The 22290-nt window shown below is 40.8% G+C and overlaps 1 protein-coding gene across 1 annotated transcript; it reads left to right on the top strand.

Annotated features, from left to right (window-relative positions):
* Positions 1 to 4074: 4074 nt before the first annotated feature.
* STIPL1 (GC-rich sequence DNA-binding factor-like protein with Tuftelin interacting domain-containing protein) lies at positions 4075 to 7360 on the top strand. Its single transcript, XM_089436870.1, has one exon. It carries the CDS (start codon positions 4466 to 4468, stop codon positions 7049 to 7051), a length of 2586 nt encoding a protein of 861 aa, XP_089292996.1. The 5' UTR covers positions 4075 to 4465; the 3' UTR covers positions 7052 to 7360.
* The last annotated feature ends 14930 nt before the right edge of the window (positions 7361 to 22290 follow it).

The raw sequence follows: 22290 nt of genomic DNA, 5'->3' as shown, positions 1-22290 counted from the left end.
AAGAATATTTTTCTTGGACTTAGAGGTTTATGCTAGATCCATTTTGGATCAGGGCTTCATGCCTTCGGGGTGCACCAATGTGCTCAAGAAGTTTAGGAGGGTGCATAAGGGAAGGTTGAAGGATTGAGCTTTAGGTCTTTGAGATGTGTTAATGCGCTTAAGGAGGGCACACTTCTTCAATTTGGAGTGCGCTTAAGGAAGATTTAGTCATTTTGGAGGGTGCAATTCGGAACAGGGAAGGGGGTTCATGCTTTTGGAGTGCGCCTAACTCTACAAGAGGGCGCAGGGTGCACTTCTGAACAACGAAGGGTCTCCTATCAAAGCTTCAAAGTATGATTATGTGCTATTGGCCTTAATGGGCTTGTTTTGCAACTGAAATTTGTCTAAGTCTAGATGATTGATCAAGGGGTGAGCTAGATGAGTTTTAGACACAAAACCATGTGCGAAACATACTAACTCATCGAGAAAACTTAGACAACTTTATCAACAATGAATATACATAAAAATGCCACTTTATGCACATTCCTTAAGTACAAATGGTGAAGTGTGTGACTGTGACCCAAAAGTGTCATTTTACAACAATGAAGGTGTTACGACCATGAAATGCATATAGGGATGTTCTAATCAAAGCGATGACACTTGAGAACATTCAAGAACACATAACCATATCAAACAACACAAAGTACGATTAACGACCAAAGTGACACTTGATACGACAATAAGGTAGGCTCCAAAATTCAAATGTAGTGAAATTTTGGAGGGTGTTGTAGCAGCGACAACAACTTCGGATTTGAACATGCTAACTTTAGGACATCCTTATAAGATTTGGGTTGTTTGGAGAAAGATGAAGCCGAGTGTTTGGCTCCACCTCTTAGCCTTGAGACTAAATCAATAGATGCATCCTTGGCTATGTCATACTCTCTAAGAGATTTTAGATCTTGAAGCTACTTACCTTCACGAAGGAGCCGAATACTATTGGAGGGGGTTCTCATCCAATCTTAAATCTTGGCTGTGAGTGAAGAGATGAGATCCATAACTTTGACCTGCAGACAGAAGGAACCCCCTGAGATTGGTCTCACAAAGACCATACAATTCTCCAGATTTTGGTTAATATCCTCCTCTTGGATGGAAGAAAAACCCTATAACAGAATAAAGTTTCCATATTTTGCCAAATCTTGAGGGAGGTAGGGTTTCTTTGAACCCTCCTTTAGAAGTAAGCTAACACCCTCTAAAATTACAAATCCTACCGACCCTCGATTATGGGCAAGGGCAATAGAGGGATCTGGAACAACATGATTCACATAATTTGAGTTTAGAAAGACTCTAAACGTGCTTGGCCTAAGAGCCCTCACGAGCTCTAATAACCATAACTATTTATGAAAACTAAGGGCCAAAATAACTACTAACCATGATGAGGGTTTCAAGATGAACTTTTACTCTCAGAGAGTAACGGTGTCAGGCATGAACCTATGTAGTTTTTTCACTCCACTTGTTACTGATGCAGGCTTCTGATCTGATTTAGTTGCCAACTACTTATGGGGTACCTTCCCCTTGGTTGATTTATGGTCGATTTGGGAAGCTTGATTGAGCTCGTCTAGGCAAGTTGTAGGTGATGACTGTTTGCCCCTTGTTTGCTGACTGAAAACCCTCATAAATTCCTCAAAGAATATTTCATCTTCTCTCTGTTATTTATTTATTGATAAAGTCTTAATCTTATAACCAAGCAATATTAAAAGTAGAATGACTTGGAGGCTTAAGTTCCTCCCTTGAAATTTGAAATAAGATTTCCATATTGTCTAGATCTCCCCTTGGCCAAGATATGATTCAAGTACAAGCATTCATAAGGGATTTATAAATTAAAAAAATATTAAGGCGTTACAACACTCTCTCATCACCTACCCACATGTTCCTCTATGTAAACATAATCTCAGTAGGCTCAATATCCATCAAACCAACCTCCTCAAGTTTTAAACCAATTTTTCTTTGAGAGAGAGTTGGAGTAGATCCCTAGGTCTTGGTTCATTTGATAATAAAATTAAAATCCATGCCAAAAAATACATTCTCCTTTTTAAAATATCATGTGCAAGGAGACTATCCTAGAATAACACTCTCTCATCACATGATCCATAGACCTTAACCACTATAAAAGTTCCGCGTAGGTCCAAAGATATAAATTCAACTCCTACACCTGATGTAAGCACCATAGAATCCATTGAAGATGTACTCCGCCCCATTACCAAGTCTCCAAACCTACTAGAGGATTTGATTTACACTAAATCCCACTCCCTTCATGATTTTAAAATCTCTCCTCTTATTTTATTATCACCTCCCATAGTTTTCTAGATTAGGACCACATAAGGTTTGTAAATGTATACTACTATCTCGAGGCAATGTTTTTGACTCACCTTGTTGTATTTTCCTCTTGGCTTGTGATCAGGCTATGGATATGTGTGACTTCCTTCCTCTTGTAATTAATACTCCTTCCTTAAAAGCTTCTAAAGCAAGCCCTCCCTCCACCCCAAATCATGAAACCCATAAAATTGTTAATGTGGACCTAAGAGGATATCTAGGTAGAATAGACCAATTGGATACCACCTGCAAACTTTGGAAAGTGTTGCTCAATGGACCTATTCAATTTTCCTTGTTCCCCCTTAAAAAAGTTTTCCAAATTCCAAAAAAAATGCTCCTGGAATTCCCAAAGGTTCCCCTTTCAAAAACATTTGGAGATGGCATGAAAAATGGAGTTCCCTACTCCTTAAGATTCAAACTTGTCTATAAAAGAAAGACAAGGTGGAGGAACCCCTAGGCTACGCCTATCCACAAGAATGTCACTTCTATATTTACACAAACACATATAAAATGACTAATGTAAGAATTTGCACTAGAGAACTCTTGTGATAAGTTGAACACACTTAAGCACTCAAATTAGTGAATTTAATAATACTAATTTAAAAAACAATATAACCTTAAAAACCAATATATCTTTTACTATTTAATAGTGTTAGAAACCAATGTAACCTTAATATCACATTTAGTCAATAATAATAATATAAACACCATTTTAACACAAGTTTCTAAGAACTTGTGATTTATCAAGTATTCGGATGAATCAAATTTCTCAAAATGCAAAACTCTTTTTGAATGTAAAACTCTTTTTCAATGAAATACTTGAGGAAACGTTTGCACATCTAGAGATTTTGATTCCTCTTCTTACTTAATAGATTTAGAGTTAAGATGAATCTATTCCTTTTTATTTATTTGTCTCTGGAGGAAAATCTCTGCAGATCCACCCAAACAAATCACATCCCGCTAGTCAAACTAATCAGAGCCTAACCTTAAGGGTGTCGAGGAGAATTAACCCCATGACCTCCCAATAGCAAGGTGCTTAACAACGTGACTTGGATCGATAAAGCTAATCCTAGGGGCTAAGATGAATCTATGCTTATTCTCATATATAAATATATATAAATACATGCATTTGACATGTTTTATAATAATTTTATTATATCATTCTATAATTAGAAAAAAATATTATTGTAAGCCTTAAGTTTTTATAAACTTATTAATTAAATTTAGACATGAAATTTTAAATATAAGGGCCAAAAATATGAATTATCATTTTAATTTATATCTTAAGATAAATCTTAGTTTATAACTAAGAAAATAGTCTTTCTCACCAGAGTCACACAATACAATTTCAAACAAGAATGTGGTTTTTTGTTATTTAAATTACATTTTTGAATGGATAAATAGATTCAACACCCTAAAAAACCCTATTGCACTCAAATTCTATAGATTAAAAAACTTCAATTCAAGTTTTTAAATATCTCTCCCAAATTTATCATCTATAATTTAGACGGCTCCATTTATAACTATTTATATATATAAAAATATTTTTATTTTTAATTTATTTATATATTTTTATTTTATAATTAAATTACCTTTATATTATTTCATATTGTTAATTTAATTTTAATTTTAATTTTAATGATTTAATATGAACTCACACCGAAAACATATCGGTACAACAAAATATATACACAATTTATCCAAAAAGAAAATAAGTAGAACACGAAATTAAATTGCAATTGCGGGTTTAACCATGTCCGACCTTCTAATAGTTTCTTCCGGTTCGAAGATAAATTTCATGGTCACGCTCAAGATTCCACTTCTGTTTCCTCGATCCATCGATATTTCTTTCAACGTTGATGTCAGCAGCATTGGGACCTTTTTCATGGTTTCTGCCATTTCAAACATAGATCTCATGGTCAAGCTTCAAGATTAGACTTCTGTTTTCTCGATCCATCGGTATTTCATTTTACACCATTGATGTCAGCAGCATTCGCAGATCAACAGGTAAGTGACCATAATAGTTGCAGATAAACAGAGACAGCGAGGGGTTATTTTAGGGTTATTTTTTTTCCTGGTTCTACTGTTTGTTTCCTGGAAAACTGCAAAACCAACGATGGACGAACAACAACATATGGAGAGATTTGGAATGGAGAATGATTATGTGGATGGACAGTGGATAGGAGGAGAGTTTTACTACAGTAAACGGAAAGAGAAACGGCATCAGACGAAGGATGAGGTGCTGTATGGGGTATTTGACAGCGATTCTGATGCAGAAGAAGGGTCATCCAAGAGGAGGAAAAGAGACGTGATTAAGAAGGGGGATTTAAGCAAGCCTGTCAATTTTGTTTCGACTGGGACGGTTATGCCCTCCGAGGAAATTGATAAGAAGGTCGACGAAACTAATGAGGAGGATGGGCAGAAAGCAGGCTTGGGTACCACCTCAGATTCACGGACGGAGTTTGGGTTAGGGTTAGGGTTTAAGGGGAATGAGAAAAATGCTACCCAAGAGCAGGAGGATGATTTTCTTCCTTCTGCGTTTGGGAAGAAAATTAAGGAGGGTGTGGAGAGGAGAGAGAAGGAAAGGGACAGGTCTATGGCCTCTTCCGGGAAATCCAAGACGAGTGCCGGAAGTGGTGTAGGGAGCGGCGATATGGGCGAGTTTGAGAAGCACACCAAGGGCATTGGGATGAGACTGTTAGAGAAGATGGGTTATAAGGGAGGAGGACTAGGAAAGAATGAGCAGGGGATAGCAGTTCCGATCGAGGCGAAGTTGAGACCAAAGAATATGGGTATGGGTTTCAATGATTTCAGAGAGACATCTGCTGGTTTGCCTTCTTTGCCTGGGACCGAAGAGCAGGATGAAAAGATGAAGGAGCTGAAGCCTCGGCCAAGAGAGAAGCTTTGGTCGAAGGATAACCGGAGCAAGAAAAAGGAATACATCACAGCTGAAGAACTTTTAGTTCAAAAGGAGGAGCAGGGGGTTGAGGTAGTGCAAAAAGTGCTTGATATGAGAGGTCCTCAAGTGAGGGTGCTGACAAACCTGGAAAACCTAAATGCAGAGCAGAAGGCCATAGAGAAGAATACGCCCATGCCAGAGCTGCAACACAATGTGAAGTTGATTGTTGATATGGCAGAGGCAGACATTCAGAAGTTTGATCGAGATTTAAGGCGTGAAAGGGAATCTGTGGCAATATATCAGAAAGAAAAGGAACGGCTTCAGAAAGAGGCCAAACGACAGAAGCAGCAGCTAGATAATATAGAGAATATCATGGCAGCACTGGATAGAGTTCGAGAGGGTGTTGCGGCAGGTTCAATGACGGTGGAATCCCTTGCGGGCATTTTTGAGAATTTGCAGTCTAAATATTGGGAGGACTATAAGCTCTGTAATTTGTCCTCAATTGCATCTGCGTTTGCTTTACCGTTGCTAACAAGTGTTTTCCAGGGCTGGGAACCGCTTCAGCATCCTTTTCATGGTTTGGAGATTATGTCTATGTGGCATAGGCTTCTGCAAGTGGATGAACCCCGTGACTATAGTATATTTCGAGAAGCAGAGGTGAGTTCATCGACTCCTTACACTCAGCTCTTCTCAGAGGTTGTCCTTCCAGCAGTGAGAATAGCTGCTATAAATTCCTGGGAACCTAGGGACCCTGAACCTATGTTACGCTTTCTGGAAACTTGGGAGAGATTGCTACCAGCTTCCACACTCCACACCATTCTTGAACAGATGGTGATGCCTAAATTAACAACAGCAGTAGATTCCTGGGATCCTCGCCGGGAAACTGTGCCAATTCATGCATGGTTGCACCCTTGGCTTCCATTGTTGGGACAGCGGATGGAGCCTTTGTATCACCCGATTCGGTATAAGTTGGAAAGTGTACTTCATGCCTGGCATGCAAGTGATGCATCTGCATATGCAATTCTATCTCCTTGGAAAACTGTTTTTGATTCGACTAGTTGGGAACATCTGGTTGTCCGCTCTATTATACCTAAACTGATGGCTGTGTTACAGGAGTTTCAAATTAACCCAGCTAATCAGCAACTAGATCAATTCTACTGGGTCATGGGGTGGGCATCAGCAATTCCTATACATCATATGGTTGCTATGTTAGAGGCAGGGTTTTTCCCAAAGTGGCAGCAGGTTCTGTATCATTGGTTGTGTTCAAATCCGGATTTTGATGAAGTTACACAGTGGTTTTTAGGGTGGAAAGGACTTCTTCCCCCGGAGCTCCTTGCTAACGAGAGAATTAGAAATCAGCTAAATGTGGGCCTTGAAATGATGAATCAGGCTGTAGAGGGTATGACTGTTGAACAACCTGGTGCTAGAGAAAATGTAAGCTATCTCAGGGTGACAGAACAACGACAATTTGAGGCACTTCAGCAGCAACAAGCAGCAACATATGCTCAACAGCAAGCTGCTACTTCTTTTGGCAGTGGGGTGCACTTAAATAATTCCACGGGAGCATCACAATTGAGTTTGAAGGAAGTTGTTGAGGCTTATGCACAAGAACATGATATCCGATTTTTGCCTAAAGTGGGACGCACACATGATGGCCTTCAAGTGTATGGTTTTGGAACTGTCAGTGTGTATTTGGATTCTGTGAAACAGCAAGTGTTCGCACAATCTCGGGATCGATGGGTGATTGCATCATTGGAACAGCTTGTTGAGATGCACAACAGTCGAAGTGGAGGAAAACATTGATAACTTATAAACAGAGTGAAATCACAAATGCTTCTTGTTTTGAAAAGCTTCAATAATGGATTGTTTTCAAAAGTCTGTTTTCATTCTCAACTGTCCATTTTCAAGGCAATTGTTGTTTATACTGTTTGTAAGTTTCGGTTATACTGTTGTAAACGCCTTATGATTATCATTTCACATCACAATTACTCATTCTGCAACACATTTGTAAATGCTTTACAAATGTTGGCTGCACACACACATATGCAGAGTTGTACATAGCTTTGACTGGCAGGAATGACTTAATGAGAAAATTGTCACTGTTTTTGTTCATGGCTTGTTTCTTGGGTTCATCTCCAGAAACTAACATTTTTCTGAAAAAGGTTAGTTTCTTAGTCTCATCTCCGAAAACTAACATCTTTCTGAAAATAATGACTTTGTTTACCCCTTTGGGTTCTCAAAGGGCTATCGTGTGGATGAAGATTGTTTGATCTAATTAACTTTGTTAATTCACCACCAGTGCCTTTTGTTTGGAGTTGATGTGCTTGAAGTCTTTGATACACGTTTCAGATTTTTATTGGAGTAAATATTAGAATTGTTATGATTAAATCAAGAGCAGCAAGGTGCATCTACCACCCAGTGTGATAGAGATGATGTCATATGGCTAATGGTTAAATGTTTGGTTAAAAAAATATAATATTTATAACACATAATCGTAACAAAATGGCAAACATATATGCAAGCAAAAAATATGTTTTTTTATCTCTCTCTTTATTTGAAAGAGAAATTTAGTATGCACACTTAATATAAAACTGTTATTTAGAGAAATAACAATAGAGATCCAGATTTACACATAAAATAGAAACATTATAGATATAAAAGTAAATAGAAATATTGTTACCCCCTTCTTCATCTGCACCAAGAGCTAAGTTACCAGGATTCGGATCTGGATTTGGTTCTGGATCTGGTTACTGATCCAATAATTTTTTGAAAAGCCAGGATTTGGACACCGTGGAGAAATGACAAACGCAAACAGTATATATATATATATATATATAAATTTTTTTTTTCCAATGAAAAAATCTGTTTATTCCATATGAGGAATATACATAAATTTTTTTTTTCCAATGAAAAAATCTGTTTATTCCATATGAGGAATATACATGTTCTCATTCTCGAGAGACTGCTCACACTTAAAAAGAGAGAGAGATTTGATAAGTATACCTACTATTAAAACTGCTGTACAAAGATATAAACGTAGAAATTGATATTTTAACATAAATAGAAATACTATAAATATGATATTTAGTATTTACATAGAAATATTGTTATTCCTCTCTTAATCTGTGTGCCTAGATCCATTTTAAATGATTGAAAAATTTACACTTCAAGAGATTTGATTTTTCTTGGTGTTTTCTAGATCCAAAAATAAGATGGATTGTTCAAGTCAGTCATTTCATGTTCTCATGGTAAGAGGGTTTGCCACTGTAATTGTTTAGGACAATTTTTGAGCTGTGAAAAATCAGTTGTTTGCTTCATACCTGATGGGTCACCTGCCTGCCTTGTGAATTTTCTTGAGTGATAGTTTGTGAAAGATCGATATTATGTCTCAGCAGTTTTAAAGGACAAATAAGGTGAAGATGTTCTAAGTGGTTTTACCAATTGGAAGCCATTCTACTATTTGTCAAATTACTGTCCCATTGATTTTACTTGCCAATAGAAAACCATGTGGTAACAAAAGTTTATCCATGATGGAATAGGCGTCCTCATCATCGAGGCATAACACACAAAATAGGATATAAGATTCTGTTCACAGTAACATCTATTTGTCTATACGTATATCAGAACTGTGCTTATTGAAGAAAAAATCTAGATACACGAAAGAGGGAATACTTGGAGGTGTCCTGGGGGTTTCAAACTTTCAACATATAAATGGTCTAGAACATTTTTTGTAACTGGTCTAAATTACATTTTGTTATTGGAAAAAAGGTTTGCTGGTTTTATTTCATCAAGTATATAGTTGAGCCTAATTCCACAGATTTATTTGTTGAAAAGCATAAACAAAAAATGGCATATATATAGGGCACAGTGTTGTGGTTCCTTGAGCATGAGCATGTTTTCCTGGGACAACTACTAAATAGTCCACTCTTTAAGTGAAATTTGACAAGCACACAACTTAGGAAGACATCTATTAGCACAAACACCACCTCAAAATTAGCAGCTTAGGGGACATGCAACAACAACATATTCAACATCTTCAACATCAGAGACTTCACATTTGACACCTAATTTTTATACAACAAAGTCCCCCCAAATTTATATCTGTTCTTAACATGTTTTTACTACATCAGAGGTCGTTTTTCTTCAATTGAAAATCCTTTGCTAGAAGGTAATCGACAAGGGTGCAACAAGTTACTACAGTACCATGGATTGCTCTTCAATGAATCTGTTACAATAGTTCGACCATTGGTTGAAGAATGATTGCAGTGAAGCCATGTTCCTTGCAGTGGATCTCTTCCATTTCAAGTCTTATTTTGGTTGTTGTTCTGTTATGTTTATCTTTATTTGGGATACTGTTTCGAAGATAAGTTCTCTAAATGAAAATATTGCAAAATTTTCTTCCTGGAGTAAATTTCTTCTTCTTCATCATCTTTTTCTTTTTTCCAAGTTATTCCCAGCCATGATATGATCGGTGGTTCTTAACTTATCCAAAACAAATTTCTATCAGTATAGGAGAAAAAGTCTAGATATAGTTGCACCCAAAGAGTCCCAAGAGAGTTAATGAATAACGTCATGAGGGCATCCTCATGAACCACCTTGACCTCTGAAGCATATCTAATGAATATTGCTATGTGATTAATTGCTGAAGAAGGATCACCATAAAATTTCAGAAGATTTATCACAACATTTGTATCACAATGATTTGGATACCTAGGAATATCCTTAACATCCAAAGCAGGGTACATTCCATGCAGATACCATGGAGGCATTGCCTTGAATCTTGCTTGACAACCAAATGGGGAGTCGCCAAGGTGAATTTAAAATGCCTTAAGAGATGCTTGCATTTAAACTTTGAAGCCCAATTAAGAACTAGGGCTTTGTTCTTCCAATGGAGTCGCTAGATGAGTAGATTTATCCTTGTTAATGGGATAAGCTCAACCAAGGAAATGAAGCTTGGACTTCGGATTACGAGGAGGTTGATTCAACTCCTCCTTGGCAACAATGCCCTAAATGTTGCTTGAAAATCTTGGTGGGCCTCGTGAGAGGCCTCACAAGGTAAAGGCCAATCCTTGTTGCAACAATGAGGTGGATTGCCACTGTCACCTTAGCAATCTTCCTGCTCTTTAGTGGAACTACACCACATGGGAGGCTTCCTAGTTTTCACGTAAAGGATATTCCAAGTTAGCTGGCTCAAGGTGATATGAATCAAAGGCTAAGAAGAGGTACTTTTTCAATGGACAAGGGCACAATTCTCTGTGTAGGAGCAATGTACAAAGCCCTAGACTTGTGACCTAGGGTTTCAAGATATAGATTAACAAAAGAAGTCCTAGGAATAGAAGCACCAAGAAAAGGTTTGCAAATGATATAATCAATAAAAGGAGAAGGGAAACCTTCAACTTAAGCCCTAACTTAGGTTAGGGTTTTGCTAGGGCACAAATTGCCTAGGGTAGATGATGTTAGTCATATTAGGGCAAATTCAATCATAAAAAAGTGCTATATTTTGAGTGCCAAGGATCAACGAAGATGAACCTAAGCTACTTAAGCTTCAACATCCATCCAATAGGTTTCCCTAGTTGAATTTTTCCCTATGCCCTAGCCTTAGTGGCTTGCCTTAAAAGACTTATAAAAAGATGGGAGAAGAAAAGATAAAGGCTTTTAATGGTTTTTAACCACCCCAAGGATTACCAATGCCTTTTCCCACTTGGGTGATGGAGTCTTTAGGGCTAAATTTAAGAGAAATTATATTTATGCATCGAGTAAGGGGGGAAGCCCTAGTTTTCACTTGATAAACCCTAACTATCTTTTTATGAGGGGAGAAGTTAACTAGGAGGTCTTGTATGGTGTTCAAGGAAGACAGGTTTAACATGCAACAATCAAGCAAGATTTTCCATAAAAGATATGCATTTAGACATGGAGTGAGAAAAACCCTAACATAATTTTATTACATGAAAAATTAGTAAAAATCTGCAATTACGCTCACAATTCTTCCAAGAAATAAGCTTCTTTCAATACCCAAAAGACATCTCCAAGACATAAATCATTCTCCAATAGCAATAGCTCCAAAATGACCACATCTATACAAGTAGCGAGTTATGGACAAGTGGTTTCCCATGGGTTAGTCTCTACCTAGGGAAAAGTGTCCAACATAATTCTTTTCCTAAGTGTGACTTTATAAAGTGAAAGTGACTTTATAAGTGGTGAAGTCAATGTCAAATTATAAAGTGAAAAGTAGCTTTAGACATAAAGTACAATGTGGGTACTTTATTTAATGGGTGAGTTAAAAAATAGAAAGTGAGAATTAAATGCACATTTATTCTCATCTCTTGATCTAAATGAATTTATAAGCCATTAGATCTTAAGGTTCCCCAAAAGTCATTTAGGGAAACAAAAGGGGGAAAATAAAAGAGAGATTGCATTCATTCTTCATGAGCAGATTGGAGAAAGGACGCTAAGAGCTAGAGAAAAGTTATGAAGGAGAAATTTGTTGTAGCAAGCTGAAGGAGTGATTTTTGAGCAAAGATGGGCATAAAAATCAAGGCATAGAAGACAACAAAAGGTATAGTACGAACAACATTTAATGCTGTGAGCTGCACGTTGTTCGAGAGACGTTTTTGAGAAAAAAATCTGTACAGTTCGTATGGAATCCATACAATACAGTCCGTACAGTGGTATATGTACAATACATATTTTCAGCTTCAAGTGGGCACAGAAATAGAGGCAAAGTGGGCACGGTTTTGAAGGAGTTTTGGGCTGAAGAGATAAGTTGTATTTTGCTGTTTTGTTTTGTCTGCAAATGTGTTTTTCTTGAACTTGAAAGATAAATAAATTTGAAGAGATCTCTAATAGGTTTTCCCTGGAGAAGATTGAAGGGGTTTTGCCTGGGTCTTAGTTGACAAAAAATCTGTGTATTTTTTGTGTGTGTTGCTAGTTTGTTTATGCCCATATTTATTTTCAGCGTGTGTTGACAGTCCCATGTGTTTTAATCTGAAAATTTTATTTCCAGAATTCTATATGTTGAATGTATGTTTATGGGAAAGGGCATTTAATTGAATGGGAGTGATAAGGTGAAATTAAAACCGGGTTGGGATTGCAGGAAACTTTTTTTGTCATCAAATTTCAACATGGTATCAGAGCTACAGGCTGAAAATTGTAGTTTGAATAGCAGACAATAGTTTGGGACAACAAACTGAATTTTTGAACAGCAAACTCAGTTTGAACAACAAACTGATATTTTGGGACAGCAAGGTAAAATTTCACACAGACTGAACTTTTGGGATAACAAGGTGTGCTAGAAAGTTCATTTTTCCATTTTCTTGGTTTTGTAAATTTTGGACAACAGTCATGGCCATGTTCTTAAGGATAGAGGACACACTGGATGGGATATTCAACTATGTCGTTTGGAAGGACATAATTTAGACAGTGTTTGAGGAGGCAACAGTTTGGGACATAGTGCGACAAGTGGTTGTACCTCCTTGCTGTAGATGAACTTGCTGAATTCACAAAAAATAATGCAAAGGCAAAAATGATTTTGATGGACAGTTTGAAGGATCATGGGGTTCCTCAGGTGAGAGGAAACACATATGCATATCAGACGTGGACAACTCTAACCACTCTCTATCAGAGTACCAATGAGAACATGAAGATGGTACTCAAAGAACAATTGAAGAACATTAGGATGACAAAGGTTGAAAGTGTAGTTCAGTGTCTTGGCAGGGTCAAACAGGTAAGTGATGATTTGACTGCTATTGGTGAGACAATTGCACCCATAGAGTTAGTGAGGATAGCTGTAGCGGGACTTCCTAAGTCTTGGGAGGTCTTTGGAGATGCTGTTACTTCTAGGGAGAATCTTCCTAATTGGGACAGATTCTGGGATGATTATGCAACATGAGATACAGAAGACTAGCAGTGGTGGGGTGAAGATAGCAGATGAGGAGGATGTAGCTTTGATAACTAGGGGGAAGAACAAAGGGAAGGCCAAGAAAGGGGCCTCATCAGATGGGGCTAAGGGAAAGGAGAAGAAGAAGAAGAAAGATATGGATATGTCCAAAGTCAAATGTTGGGCATGTCAGAAGATGGGACACTATGCTGCTACGTGTCCTGAGAGGAAGAACAAGGGGAAGAAGGGTACTGCAGCTTCAGTAGAGGTGGAGCAGTTTGCTTCACAGTTTGACCAGGACTTTGCATTTATTACTTCTACATCTAGTAGGAGTACATCATCCGATGTGTGGTACATAGACAATGGGGCTTCCCGCCATATGACAGGTGCATGGGAGTTCTTTTTAGAGCTTGCAGAGAGGGCACTTGATATTGAGATTGTACTAGGAGATGACCGCATTGTGAGAGCTGTTGGTGTGGGGATTGTGACCTTTGAGAGGGAGTCTTTGCCTCATGGATGTTATGTATGTTCCGGGGATGAAGAAGAACTTGATTTCAGTGTCTGCTATGGAGGAGAAGGGGTTTGACGTCACTTTCTCAGGAGGGCAGGTATTGGAACATCTCAGAGGAGCTTCCATCACTTCGGCCAAAGCGATTGGAGTGTGCTCTAGGAAACTATACAGGTTCAGTTTTCAGTCGGCAGGAGCATTGGTGAGTAGCACATTTGGTAGCATTCACACTAGTACCACCAGCAGTAGAGACTTGTGCGAGTTATGGTACCGAAGGATGGCGCATATGAATCATGGAGCTTTGAGAGTACTGAGGGAGATCACTACTGGAGTTCCTGATTTCAGTGTCGAGCATTATGAGGTATGCAGAGTGTGTGCTTTGGGCAAGTACACCAAGTTACCATTCCCAATGAGAGACAGCAGATCTACAAGTATACTAGACTTGATTCATATTGATGTTAGTGGTTGTATGTCTCAATGTGTCTTTGGGTGGTTATGAGTATTATGTTATATTCATTGATGACTACTTTAGGAGGACTTGGATATATTTCCTGAAACAAAGGGTGAGGTCTTCAGTCACTTTAAAGAGTTCAAAGCTCTTGTGGAAAAACAGACAGGTAGGAAGATTTGGGTTTTGAGGTCAGACAATGGTGGTGAGTACACCGATGGTGGGTTTTTTGACTTCTGTATACAGGAGGGCATTAGGAGAGAGTTCACGGTTCCTTACAACCCCCAGCAGAATGGGGTATCTGAAAGGAAGAACATAGCTATTGTTGGGGCTGCTAGAGTGATGATTCATGATCAGGGGTTGCCTTTATTTTTGTGGGTTGAGGCTTGCAATACTATTGTTTATCTTCAGAACAGGAGTCCTCACAGAGTATCGGGGAATATGACTTTGGAGGAGGCTTTTACTGGAGAGAAGCCTCATGTGGGACATCTTCGTATCTTTGGATGTCTCACATATTCTTATATCCCCAAGGAGCAAAGGACGAAGCTGGAACCCATGGCAAAGAAGGGTATCCTTATGGGTTACAACGAGACTTCGAAGGCCGATCAGATCTTCATTCCTTCTAAATGGAGAGTGGTGATTAGGAGGGATGTGAAGTTCGAGGAGAAGAGGGCCTATCAGAGATCACGAGAGTATGATGAGAGAGAGTCACAGACTTCTCCTCAGTAGGGAGGTCAGGTACAGGGAGCAGGACCTCAAGGTTCTGGATCAACTGGTACAGGAGGTACTTCAGTGTCAGTGACATCTGGGGCACCAGTGGCGAGTTCACCGAGCACTTCTTTAGGGAGTCCATTGGTACAAAGTTCACATGGCACTTCAGCTGACACAGGCACAGGTGCCAGTATAGGTTCTTCGAGGATAGGTGCTGGTACAGGCACACTAGGGTCAGTTGGCAGACCTTCAGGTTCACCAGACTGGGGGGCAGAGGATGAGGTTTCCTATGGGGAAGCTTCTTTAGGGAAGAGGAGGCCCAAGTGGCTTCAAGACACCTTGAAGGAAGGGGAGTCCGTTGGTCCTTCGAAGAGGGTGAACAGTGAGAGTGTGCCACCTGAGCGGTTTTGCAGTTATGTAGCCAAGGCTACCAACATTGTTGACTTCTGAGCCTACTAGCTATGAGGAGGTTGTTAGCCAGGAGGTATGGAGAGAGGCTATGGTGGAGGAGTATGCCTTTGTTAAAATTGGCAACAAGGGCCAAACTCCATGTGGGTCATCTTATTTATGGCAACTGATATTTTTCTTGGATCCCTCTCATCGAGAGGTGTAAGATTGATATAAAGATCATCCGATTCCAATAAGTATTCACGGAGTTATGAATTTATTTGTGTTATAAGACAATTCGTCAAGGTCGGTTAGCAACCAAATAACCCCCACATGTGCTCAATGTTTTAGTATAAAAGGAGATGACTTGAGAGTCATTTCACACACACTTATCTCTTGATTTCTCTCCACTTGTCTTAGGTTTTAGTGTGAGAGAAATCTAGGAAGACCAAGCCCTAGACGCTGTCCTAACTCTGCCCTAACTGCAGGTCTGCCCAGCCCTAACCACAGGTCACAAGCCCTAGACGCTGTCCTAAATCTGCCCTAATTGTAGGTCTACCCAGCCCTAACCGTAGGTCTGTTCAAGCCCTAGACGCAGGTCTATTGAGGTGTCTTGGGTGCAAGAAAGGGCAGCGTATGATGCTACAAGAAGAGGCCAAGGCAGCGAGGGAGTTAAGGTCTGGTTCAAGGCTAACCGAGCTGCTGTTAGAGGGCCGAGGAGCTGAGCTTGGAGGCCGAGTTGAAGAAGGGTGATCACAGGTTTGTTTATGGCAGCGAAAAGGTAAGGGAAGCTTGTTTTGAGTGGGATGTTGGTAACAACGTGGGACTGTGGTACGCCGCAGTCCTAACACCTCAAAACAGGGACAACGTGGAGAGGTTGAGGGCTCAAACACGCCCAGAACAGCAGCATGCTAAGGGAGGAGTCTCATGAGGGTGTGCCGCAGTTTTCCTGAGGGTTGTTCAAGGACTGTGTGAGGAGTTTAGGGCTGCCCTAGTGCCCTAACCAGAACAACCACGAACAACAGTATACAAACATATTTGGAGCAACATTTGTATGGTGTGTTGGCAGCTAGATACATGGGACAACAAGGTCACTTGGTGGAGAAAGCAATAGGACAAAAATCAATGACATGGTGCAGTAAGGCTACAATGGGACAACAACAATAGTATAGTGCTGCCAACTCATTAGGACAACAGCAAGGTACAACATGCCAAATGGGACAGCTAGGCAATGGTGCTTGTTGGAGCATAGCAAATGGGACAACAGTATGCCAAACATGGAATGGCAATATCACTAACAGTGGGACAACAATGGCACATGGAACAACTGTGGTAGCATGGTGCAACAATGGCACATGGGACAACAGTGGCAGCATAAGGTGCAACAATATGATGTGTGCAGCACGGTCATGAGGTCTAGCATAGTGATGATGGGTGCAACATGGTGCAGCACGGTGAGGTGCAACATGATGATGAGATGTAGCACAATGATAGGTGAAGAAGTCACCTTGGAGAATCAGTTGAAGCAACATGTCTTCAACTGAGTTCAGCCATCTCATATATCATCTTCTTAGAGATGATCTATGCTCTTATTTAAATAAGTCAAAGTGTTGACTTCTGTTGTAAATGTACTATCTTTCTCTCTCTTTGCTGAACTATTAAAGAACATATAAGAAGAATTAATCAAGGGTTTCCCCACATTGGGGTTTGTCCCTGGCTAGCGCCACATCTTGTGTCCTCTTGTCTTGGCTTGTTTTTTGCGATCTATGTTTATGTTCTATCTGCAATTTACTTTAATGCTGATGTGATTGCTAATATGGAAAAGATATTGAGCTAGTTGTGAAAGTTGAAATAAATTGCTCTAAGCATAGAACATACCTAAAATTAACATGGTATCAGAGGTGAGGTGAAGACAAAGCCCAAGCAAGAGTGAAAGAGCAATCACTGAAGACAGTTGGGAAGGGACAAAAGGATCAATGGATTCCTCATCCCTTTTCAAATTCACTGAGGGTGAAATCGAAGCAGAGAATATTATCGAGATGGCGCAGCGGAAGCTTCTGATGGCCTACCTAAAGATCACTTAAATGGGAAGTCCGGATCTAAGGGTGGAAGGAAAGGCAAATGCCTTGTTTGTAATAAGTTCAACCATTATGCAAAGGAGTGTCCGAATGGTAGGAACACATCACTTGATGATGATAACAATCATTCCAGGGACATCTTCAATGATCAGAGGAATGACAGGTAATGTAGGTCATCAAGGAAACGACCGATTCTTCAAGAAAGCAAGGAACCCTAGGTATGAAGAATCAAATGTTGTTTCTGATAAGATAAAGAAGCGTTATCTTGTATTGGTCCTCTCCTTCAGAGTCTTTGGGAATCTGGCTTATTGATTGTAGTGCTTCAAAGCACTTCAATGGATAGAAGGGTGCTTTCTCTAATTTGATAGAGATGGAAACAATCGTGGGATTATACTTGGAGTCGATGCCACCTATCCTGGAAAGGGTGTAGGGAATGTTACCCCTCAATTGAATGAGGGTAACTCGATTCATTTACAGAATCTCTTTTATGTACCTGATCGCAAGAAGAACCTGGTGTCCATTTCGACAATGGAAGTCAAAGGTTTCAAGGTGGCATTCATCGATGGAAAGGTACGTGTTTGAAAATGGAATTTTCAAAGATGCTTTTGAGTTCAGGGTTGGCAGTTTGTATCAAGTTGCAGGATGGTCCATTGGGGACCATGTCAGTTGTCACATCTCATCTATAGCACCAGAGGTCTACTTATTATGGGGCCCTACCTGATGTGAGTCAGATGGTGATAGGGATGCTTGAATTCAAAAGGAGCATGAAGGTACATGTCTGAGATGTACTGAAGGAAAATCTTACAAGGGGACCATTCCCCTCATGTAGCAGGTCCACAGGTTTGGAACAACTCGAGGGGTTTGAGATTCATGATCGGGAATCTCATGTATGTAGGTGGAAGAAAGCCCTCTATGGCTTGAAGCAAAACACCCCGGGCATAGTATGAGAGGATTGATAGCTGTCTGATGAAGCTGAGATTCACTAGGAGTGAAGTCGATCCAAACCTTTACTTGAAGGTTGTGGATGATAGACCTCTCATACCGGCACCTTTTGAGGACGACCTCTTTCTGACAGGTCCAAACCCTCTCATTTACAGAAGTAAGAGGGAGTTGGATTCCGGATTTGGAACGATAAACTGCAAGCCCGTGACTACCTCGACGGAACTTAACTTTCAGAAGTTATGTGGTAGTAATGCCGGACCAGATTTGAGAAATGCCTCTGAGTTTCATAAACTCATTCGCATTGATGTTCTTGGTGAACTTTTGTCCGGACATATGTTTTGCAGTTAGCATGTTGGGCTCATATTTGGTTGAGCCTCACTGGATTGGTGCCAAGAATCTTCTGAGATATCTTCAGGGCACAATCTCTCATGGATTAAGATACACTGCTGGAAATGTGAAGCTGCATGATTATTCGAATGCTGACAGAGCAGGGAGTGTGGAGGATCTCAAGAGCACTTCTGAGTGTTGATTCTCTTTGGGTTTTGCTTGATATCTTGGATGAGTAGGAAGTAGAAGACAGTTGCTTTGAGCACCGCTGAGACCGAATACATAGCTACGAGTATGACCTCGTGTGAAGCTGCCTGGTTGCGGAAGCTCTTCAGTGCGCTGTTTGTACACATGATGGATACCATCGTGATCTTCTGTGTCAACCAGGGGGGGATTCGATTGTTGAGGAATCCCGTATTCTATGATTGCTCCAGCATATAGACATCAGATACTACCTTATCTGGGATATGGTACATCGATGAGTGAGGAGGCTCCATCGCATTGAGACTGATGTACAGGTCGCAGACATTCTGTTGAAGCCCTGGGGAAAGGTCAAATTTGTGACTTTCCCGAATGACTTGGAGTCGTTGAGAGACCCTCTTATGAGGGTCCTGCATGATGCATGCATTGAGCTCTGGGAGCTTCGGGGGGCTTGGGGTACTTCTTGGAGCAACAAGCGACCATAGGGCGACTCACCCTCCCCTAATGGTGCGCTGTGTACAGGGTGAATGGTTCAGCCTTCCCCTGTGATACCCCGTGGCGACTTAGGGACAGGATGAGTGGTTCTCCTGTCGAGGCATCCTACCCATGCAGTCTGGGACTCATGGGAAGTACCTCTCATTTGGCCAATGAGCAGGGAAATGGGGTTAGGGACCATAGTACTATCGATGGACGCATCGTTGTATCTACTGTACTCCCTATGCTAGGATGTCCTCCATTGATCTGGGATTAGTATGAGTGGTTTGAGACACTCTCTTGTGATATTGATCTGGGATCAATGAAACTGACTTCGGGTCAGTACGAGTGATATGACTCACTCTATTGGAACTGATCTGGGATCAGTAAGAGTGGTATGACACACTCTCTTCATATGGAACTGACTTCGGGTCAGTAGAGAATGGTGTGAGACATTCTCGATCAATTCTTCTTCTTCATGGTTTAGTAGAGCAGCGCAGTGTGGGGCACTGATGGCAGAGATAGTACAGTCAGACAGATGGATCAGCGGATGGAGTTCTCCCTAGTTGATAGGGAGTGTTAAAATTGGCAACTAGGGCCAAACTCCATGTGGGTCATCTTATTTATGGCAGTTGATATTTTTCTTGGATACCTTTCATCGAGAAGTGTAGGATTGATCTAAAGATGATCCGATTCCGATGAGTATTCATGGAGTTATGAATTTATTTGTGTTATAAGGCAATTCGTCAAGGTCGGCCAACAACCAAATAACCCCCACATGTGCTCAACGTTTAAGTATAAAAGGAGATGACTTGAGAGTCATTTCACACACACTTCTCTTTTGATTTCTCTCCACTTGTCTTGGGTTTTAGTGTGAGAGAAATCTAGTAGGAACAAGCCCTAGATGCTGTCCTAAATCTGCCCTAACCGCAGGTCTGCCCAGCCCTAACCGCAGGTCTGTTCAAGCCCTAGACGCAGGTCTATTGAGGTGTCTTGGGTGCAAGAAAGGGCAGCGTATGATGCTACAAGAAGAGGCCAAGGCAGCGAGGGAGTTAAGGTCTGGTTCAAGGCTAACCGAGTTGCTGTTAGAGGGTCGAGGAGCTGAGCTTGGAGGCCGAGTTGAAGAAGGGTGATCACAGGTCTGTTTGGGGCAGCGAAAAGGTAAGGGAAGCTTGTTTTGAGTGGGCTGTAGGTGACAGTGTGGGACTGTGGTAGGCCGCAGTCCTAACCACCTCAAAACAGGGACAACGTGGAGAGGTTGAGGGCTCAAACATGCCCAGAACAACAACGTGCTAGGGGAGGAGTCTCATGAGGGTGTGCCACAGTTTTCCTGAGGGTTGTTCAAGGACTGTGTGAGGAGTTTAGGGCTGCCCTAGTGCCCTAACCAGAACAGCCACAAACAACAGTATACAAACATATTTGGAGCAACATTTGTATGGTGTGTTGGCAGCTAGATACATGGGACAACATGGTCACTTGGTGGAGAAAGCAATAGGACAGAACTCAATGACATGGTGCAGCAAGGCTACAATGGGACAACAACAATAGTATAGTGCTGCAAACTCATTAGGACAACAACAAGGTACATCATGCCAAATGGGATAGCTAGGCAATGGTGCTTGTTGGAGCATAGCAAATGGGACAACAATATGCCAAACATGGAATGGCAATATCACTAATAGTGGGACAACAATGGCACATGGAACAATTGTGGTAGCATGGTGCAAGAATGGCACATGGGACAACAGTGGCAGCATAAGGTGCAGCAGTATGATGTGTGCAGCATGGTCATGAGGTCCAGCATAGTGATGATGGGTGCAGCATGGTGCAGCACGGTGAGGTGCAACATGATGACGAGATGTAGCACAATGATAGGTGAAGAAGTCACCTTGGAGAATTAGTTGAAGTTGCATGTCTTCAACTGAGTTCAACCAACTCATGTATCATCTTCTTAGAGATGATCTATGCACTTATTTAGATAAGTCAAAGTGTTGAATTTTGTTGTAAATGTACTATCTCTCTCTCTCTCTCTCTGTTGAACTATGGAAGAACATTTAAGAAGAATTGATCAAGGGTTTCCCCACATTGGGGTTTGTCCCTGGCTAGCGCCACATCTTGTGTCCTCTTGTCTTGGCTTGTCTTCTGCGATCTATGTTTATGTTCTATATGCAATTTCCTTTAATGCTGATGTGATTGCTAATCTGGAAAAGATATTGAGCTAACTGTGAAAATTGAAATAAATTGCTCTAAGCATAGAACATACCTAAAATTAACAGTGTCTATCATTAAGAACAATGTATGGGAAGTGGTGCCTAGGCCTAAGGGCAAGTCAGTTGTGACTTCCAAGTGGCTCTACAAGATCAAGCATGTTGCGGATAGCAGCATGCTTGAAGTTCAGGGCCAGGTTTGTGGCTAGAGGGTTCTCACAGATAGAGGGAGTTGACTATGATGAGACCTTTGCTCCCGTAGCTCGTTACACTTCTATCCAGTCCCCTTATTTCTATTGCTGCAGAAATAGGTTGGCAGATCCATCAGATGGATGTGAAGACTGCATTTCTGAACGGAGTTATAGAGGAGGAGGTGTATGTTGAGCAACCATAGGGCTTTGAGGTACTTGGGCGGGAGACCCATGTATGCTGGTTGAGGCGAGCACTCTACAGACTTAAGCAAGCTCCGAGAGCTTGGTATTCGAGGATTGATACTTACTTGCAGCAGATGGGTTTCACGAAGAGTGATGCAGATCCAAACCTATACTGTTGTAGGGGATGATCCGCTCATTCTTGTGCTGTATGTTGATGACTTGTTCATTATTGGGGCAAAGAGACTAATTAGTGGTTGCAAGGAGGATCTTGCTATGGAGTTCGAGATGAAGGACATTGGGCTGATGCATTACTTTTTGGGGCTTGAGGTGTGGCAGGAGGAGGGGCATATCTTTCTGGGGTAGGGGCAGTATGCTGTGGATGTGTTGAGCAGATTTCACATGGCAGACTGTAGACCCATGTCTACACCTATGATCACCAACTGGAAGAAGCTTCATGCTTCAGATTCTAGTTTGGTGGATCCCACATTGTATAGGCAGCTTATTGGGTC

This window comes from Pinus tabuliformis, chromosome 5_2, assembly GCF_031772625.1.
Source record: "Pinus tabuliformis cultivar Carrire ecotype Pingquan chromosome 5_2, CPIR1, whole genome shotgun sequence".
NCBI lineage: Eukaryota > Viridiplantae > Streptophyta > Pinopsida > Pinales > Pinaceae > Pinus > Pinus tabuliformis.
Note: the sequence above shows the minus strand (reverse complement) of the source record. Positions and strands in the feature narration are given on the sequence as shown.

Coding starts and splice junctions, on each gene's coding strand:
- STIPL1 (XM_089436870.1), top strand. CDS start 4,466: ATGGACGAACAACAACATATGGAGAGATTTGGAATGGAGAATGATTAT.